Here is a 6906-nt window from a genome sequence, read left to right on the forward strand (position 1 = left end):
GCGTCTTTTAAACCGCAATACCTTTCAGCAATAAACACGTTCTCAGCATACGTGGCGTAATTTAACGACCAGTGCGAAGCAGCTGCGTTATAATAGACCGAAAAAAAGTTAGAACAATGTGCCTTTACCTTGCCATAGAAGAATACTGCCCAAGGAACAATTAGGCGAGAGTGTTCATAATTACTTTGTCGTAAGAAATTTTGTCGCTGTCATCATAATCATCTTTATCGTAGCCATCACAATCGGCCGCATTGGTCAAAGAAACGAAGGAAGAAGTGTGACTGGAAAACATAATCATCATCAAATTACAAGTCCGCCATAGCGTGTGCGTGCCATTCGAAAGCACGAGTCAACGTCGTGAGCCACGCTGTCATGCCTAACTTCCACGCCACGCTGCTCTCCGGTCTTCTTGTCCTGGTCGTCGTCTTGGGGCCCTCCTCGATGGCTCGAGGTCGCAAGGACGGCGTCGCCGGTGACGTCGAGTGCAAATTCCACTGCCCGCACTCCCTGAAACCCACGCCTCGCGCCCTCTACAAGAGTTCTTCGAACGGCTGCGGCACCGAGGCGTTCCGGCTGCCGGCGTCGGCGCTGCCGCACCCGGACTTCGAGGCCTGCTGCAACGAGCACGACGTCTGCTACGACACGTGCCTCTCGGACAAGGCACAGTGCGACGCGGCCTTCGACGCCTGTATGAAGCGCATCTGCGACACCAAGGTAACGACTGGCAAGGACTCGTGCGTCTCGACGGCCGACCTGTTCATGAGCTTGACCACGAACCTGGGTTGCGACCCCTTTATAAACTCTCAGAAGCAGGCATGCGCGTGCCAATCCGACGGCGACCTGTAGGCCGCGAACTTAAACTATGAGACATGTGCGCCGAGTCCCGACTTGATTTAAACATCAAGGACTTGCTACTTGATGCCGGTTGCAGGTTGCACGCATTGCAAAGCGCACGGAGATAATTCTGCGCGCCGTTTTTCACACCTTAACCGAAATAAACTAGAGAAGTTGTGCTTTCGGTTTTTCATCGGATCGTTCCTTTGTGCTATAGCGCCAAAGTGCGTTGGCGGGCTGGTTGGTTGGTGATCATAATACGTTTAAACAGCGCGACTGGACGCAGACAGAGGAAGCACACGGGCGCACACGCAGTGCTGACGAAATTCAACTGGGAATGTTTATTTGCTATGTGAAGAGTGTTGGGCATTGAGCTCGACATGTACAAAGTATGTGCGATATATCATCCCTATTTTTATCAGTTGTCCTCGACGTCTCAACTCACCAGCGGTGCTCAGGAGTTCCTTGGCACAGCAAGTACCGCTTGGGATAGTGCAAGTCAGTCTGCTAGCAGGTCAGTCGACGAAGCAATGATTTACCAGTTTCCTCTGCCCCAAGAGCAGTTTAAAAGTAAACGCGCCAAGTATCGTTAGAAGCATAACCGTGCGATTAGAATAGAGGTAAAAACGTGATGATGATGATAACGATGATGACCAGGTACGTAGCCAGGATGTTTTTTCAGGCGGAGGAGGGCCTAATTGTTCGAAAGAAAGTCTTTCTATGGCAAAAAGAAAGAAAAGTTGCCCGGGAATATAGAAGGCTGGACAAATTTCGCGCCCCCCCACCTGCCTATGTGCCTGATGATGACCTCTTCCTGGTGGCGCTCACCCACAGAGGGAGATGGTCCAAGAACCGCGCGGCAGGATAAGGTAAATACCTATGAAGCTAAACGGAACTGGAAACTTAGACTAAAACAAAAACATTGAATAAATGAAAATGCTTGACGAGCAAGCGGACAGGCTATCATCTGGGCTTTATGACGGAAATAGATAATGACGGATTTCAAACCAAGAATATGAACAGATAAAAATAGACTAACACGGTAATCTTCTTGTTTCATTTATGTAATCGAACACAGCAAAGCAGGCATACCTGTGGCTGTAACCTAATGAAGTGCCGCCAGATGATCAGATTACTGCAACATTTATTGCTAATTGTAACTTCTGAGGTGGAGCTACAAGGTATCTTTTTCTGTTATTAGAATAGCGGCGACAGAATAAAAAAATACTCTGATGTTTCGATTTCGTTGCAAAATATGCATAAAGGGGACTCCTTGAGTCCAGCTTTATGTAAGCAATAACTCAATTGTGGGGCTGTACAGCGTAATCTGCTGTAAGGCACTTCTAAGTGGCGAGATACACATCACTGTTTATTCCAGCATATCTTAGATATGCGATGTCTTTAAATTTATCCAATGATAGCTTGCCTATTTCACTTTGCAAACAAGCATTTATGAACCTTAATGCTGTCACGTAAGGCGTATCTGGTAAAAAAAACGCCAGGCCTGCGCTGAAACCGCAGCACAGTCACAGCGAAAGCTGGAAGAGCGGCGTTTCTAGAGCCCGTTGTAAGCTCTCTTGGGGCTACAATACAAGTACACTAGAAAGGTACCCACTACGCCATAAATCACAATTTTTGTGAAGTTGGGATGCACCTACTAAGCCATTATTCGCCATTCTGCGGAGAAGCAAGGCACCAGCTACACGTCTGTAAGTCATTATGTGCACTTTGTTGACGCGACGACTGATGACGATGAAGAATTATGGCACAGCCCTTTGTAGTGGGTTGGAAGTTTTAAACGGCCCACCAGTTATGTAATTTGCATTGGGTGACGCCCGGTCGCTATTTCCCTCTCCCGTCATGCTTTATAACATACGTTGACGTGGGAGAGAGACGGGGGGGGGGACGAAGAACTTTACTGAGACCCCGAGGAAACGGGTCATGCGCTTATGGGCTTCCTTGGCAACCAATACAAGTGCACTTGCGAGGAACCCACTACGCTATAAATCATTGTAACTTTAATGAGACCTCGAGGAAATGGATCATGCGCGTATGGGCTTCCTTGGTAACCAATACAAGTGCACTTGCGAGGAACCCACTACGCTCTAAATCATTGTAATTTTACTGAGACCCCGAGTAAATGGATCATGCGCTTATGGGCTTCCCTGGCAAGCAATACAAGTGCACTTGCGAGGAACCCACTACGCTATAAATCATTGTAATTTTTGAGAAGTAGGGCAGCAGGCACTGTGCCATTTTTCGTCATTCTACGGAGAGCCGTGGTACCCGCTTAACGCATGTAAGGCATTATGCGCACTTTGTTGATGCTGTGCCTTATGACGACAAAGAATTATGGCAGATCCCTTTGTAAAGGGTTGGAAGCATTCAACAAGCTACTCGTTGCGCAGTTCGCATTGTGTGACGCCTGGTTACAGAATTCGCGTTGTGCGACGCTTGGTGCTTATTTTACGCTTCTATCACGCTATATTGCATATGCTAATGTGGTTCCTTCCCGATATGAAGCCTGTATAGGACCTTTTTGCAAAGCAGTTTCAAGCACCGGCATGGCTCAGAGGTTGAATACTGGGCTCCCACGCAGAGGGACCAGGTTCGAACCTCGTTCCATCCTGGAATGTTTTCTTATTTCGTTTTTTTTTTCTTCTTTCGAGCGATACTGGTTACGGACACCGGCGGCGGCGGCGGTGGACAACTACGGCGCAAAAAACGGCCGGTGAAATGATCTCATAACAGCTTTCACTGTAAAATGGGATGAGGGGTCCACTCAAGGATATGGTGGCTAACGAGTCCGCCATTTCGTTCATGTATGAGGAAGAGGACATCATCATCATCACCATCATCATAATATGGATCGCACCCACACTGGGGGGTATTTAAAGAAGTATTTTGAGGTATTACATAATGATTAGAGACCGGATTTTTGGCAAATGCCTATTTTATTCCTTGCGTTCATATCATGTCATTTTGATATATTAGCATGAATTGGACGTAAAGAAGGGCTTTTATAGTGTTCTTATAGTGCCTATAAGTACCTATTTTTGGCGTTCTTGCCTGAATGTCTTTAAGTGCTTATAAATGCCTATTTTCAAATTCGGCGTCTATATGTACAGTGGTTAAGCTCAAATTTTGTTTTCGAGTGCAGTTTAAGACCGTTATTTATGTTACCGGGCCACACTGACCTTTCAGAACTTTATGGGGTTCAACCTAGTGCTCTAGTCCAACCAACTTCCGGAAAACAATCTTTAGCAGCGTTGAAATGGGACGCGCCGGCAACCATACGCCATCGCTCTGTCATGACGCGAGAAGTTGGAAGAGGAGAGGCAATGACGTCATTTTGTGCAACCCTAATTAGGAGTACGTCTCAGCATCTGCAGGGGAATCTAGTCGGCAACTAGAAGAATAAAAAAAAGTTGAAGTTGAATGGGGCGAGGGAAATAAGGGTAGGAAGGAGAGTGGCGTCCATGTCCGATGACGCGGCGGCCGGCTTCTACAGTCGGTTGTCCAGTCCTGTGTCCCCAAGGAATTTATGAACCGCGCTGAAGACCTGGGTGTGGTGGTGGGAAGGGAACAAGGGGTCCCTCTGTGCAGCCGCGGGAAGGCGGAGAACGAGTGCGAAACCGTGGAGTGGCGTCAGGGGAGAGGAGAGTGTAGATCAAAAGAAAGAAAAATGTGATGTGTACGCGGCTTTTGTTTTGTTCGTAAATTACTTCTTAAAGGGCACCTCACCAGGTCACATAAAATATTGCAGTTAGGCACAGGAAACTGTTGCGTCCCAATGAAGAGCATTGTACCACCCCAATTTTTCAAATTGGTTCATTACGAACTGCGAAGCCATGATGCGAGAAGGCGATCTTGAAACTCTTGCCATCCATTTCGTGTAGTCTTCGCAAGCTATTCTTCCCCAGCTCTCTTCGGTGTCGTAGCCGGAGGATCACATGACGCGGACGCATCAATACGTGATGCACACGCATGGTCACGTGCGTATGACGTGCCCGAGCTAGCTCCTGCACGCCATTGATGTTGTGTCGTTTCGGTGTTCTCTGTTGTGTACTGCCTGTTTCTGTGGGATGGATCCCTCAGTGCGCGTACGTTTGGAGAAGCTGGCACGAATTATCTATCCTTACCACGGTACACCGCGTCGCACCGCTAGAACTGCTGTAAGGGACGATGCACCAAAAACATGCCGAGCGTCGTAAGGGTTGGCGCCGGTACGACGCGGGAACCAACGTTACTAGAACAAACTCAGTTTCAAAGCTCCGTATCTCCGCCAGCGGAGGAGGGTGGTCCGAACGGCGGTCGCGAGAACTAGCGGCGCGGCAGTTCCGTCTTGCGCCACTATCGGCGCGTCGTCTGCTGCCACGGCATAACGTTGCGGTCCGCCGCGCAGCTGCTCGCGGTAACTGCGCGGCAACTTTCTTATTGTACTAGTTAGGTGGATACTTAGGTGGATATGCATAAGGTCGTCTGTATGCATTGGCCCGCGTGCGTTGTTCATTGATTGGCTAAGAATCAATGTTCGGTCTATATTGCCACGCCCACTTCTTGTTTTATTATGATGTATTCGGGTTTGACCAGCAAGGACGGTTATCAACGCTCGACGCTGTCCGCGAAGCAGTGTTCGAGAAGCTTCGCGATTGTAGTAGATCGTTTTGTTAAGATTGCGCGCCGCACGCGAATGTTCTAGCTTTGTCAAGAGATAACGCCGCCACCAGCGATATCGCTGGAAAGTTCGATAGCGCCTGTATAAAAGCCGACGCGCTTGACCGCTTGTCAGTTGATCGACGGTCGACGCTCTGTTCGCCGCTATCAGTGTATTGCTGTAGTTTGACTTTCAGTTTCCCGGCCACAAGTTCGGCCAAATAAAGAGTTTCATCTCGGACCTGCTGACTGCTGCCTTCGTCGATGTCACGACCCTGTGACAATATTTGAGCTGTCTACGTTGCGCTTACCTTCCAAGCATAGGAGTTTCTAAGCGAATGAGGGTTTTCAGGGTAATTTTTATAACTACCACCACAATTTTAGCCGCTGCTGTCTTATCTAGACCAAGAACAACCCAACATGTTTGTGAAAGCCTTTATAGTGTACAAAGAAGCGTACTTACTCGAGATACAAAAACGTTCTAGAAAAACAGTACTCATGTTTCTACAATTTATTGAAAAACACTTTCTCGAAAAACATCACCAATGTTTTTCAATGTTTACAAGACACGTTTTCGCGACGGTTAAAGGGATACTGACCCAAAATCGGAAAATTTTACGAGAACTCGGTAAATGAAATCTCAGTGTGCGATTACGTCGAATAGATGTCGTCTCTGAGCAATTTTTTCAGCGGAGTTGTATTTTCGGTGTCTCATCTTTCTACGTCGTATCCTTCTACGGTACCTTAAACAATTCGAACAGATCGGCCGTGATGTGAGCACCGAGCAGTTATTCGCGCGTACTCTGTCGCTAGAAGAGTCGTCAGTATTCAACTTCAGTTTTTCAACTTCACCGAGCAGATGCTCCATGCCCGCAGCACTTCTTACACTGTACGACAGCCGTTTCCGTTTCGGGCTGTAGCCGTTCACTGCGCAGTTAAACTGCTCGTCAACTACAACTATCTTTTGCACAAGTAAGTCTCCGTTCCCGAAGCAAAGTGTGGGATTGGGCTAGTTGGTGTTCCATTATTAAACTTCTCAGCCCAAAAAATTTGACACGGTACACATAGAAAAGACGAGGACCAGCGCTGGTCCTCGTCTTTTCTATGTGTACCGTGTCAAATTTTTGCGCTGAGCAGCCCGTTCCCGAGCCGGCGAGTGTAAAATATTCCGCACATCTTGTTCAATACCTCGTCGTAAAATCTCTCGAAAATCCACAGCTTTGAAGGCATAGCGACAGCTTACAACTGGCGGCTCCTTCAAACTGGGCACTGGCCTTTCGCGGGACGCCGTGCGTTTTGGGGGGTTTGCGCCTAAACTCCGAACATTTTGGCTTTGAAATGCGGGGTGGAAGTGCTGGCAACAAGCGCGGCGCGGCACCGGGCGCGAGTTCCCACTTTCCACGTGGGATCAATGTC

The 6906-nt window shown here is 48.1% G+C and overlaps 1 protein-coding gene across 1 annotated transcript; it reads left to right on the top strand.

Moving 5' to 3' along the window:
• The first annotated feature begins 372 nt into the window (after window positions 1-372).
• Window positions 373-846, top strand: LOC119372418 (group XIIA secretory phospholipase A2). The gene has a single exon (XM_037642896.2). The coding sequence runs from the start codon at window positions 373-375 to the stop codon at window positions 844-846; it is 474 nt and encodes a 157-aa protein (XP_037498824.1).
• Window positions 847-6906: the final 6060 nt, after the last annotated feature.

This window comes from Rhipicephalus sanguineus, chromosome 10 (genome assembly GCF_013339695.2).
Source record: "Rhipicephalus sanguineus isolate Rsan-2018 chromosome 10, BIME_Rsan_1.4, whole genome shotgun sequence".
Lineage (NCBI taxonomy): Eukaryota > Metazoa > Arthropoda > Arachnida > Ixodida > Ixodidae > Rhipicephalus > Rhipicephalus sanguineus.

Coding starts and splice junctions, on each gene's coding strand:
- LOC119372418 (XM_037642896.2), top strand. CDS start 373: ATGCCTAACTTCCACGCCACGCTGCTCTCCGGTCTTCTTGTCCTGGTC.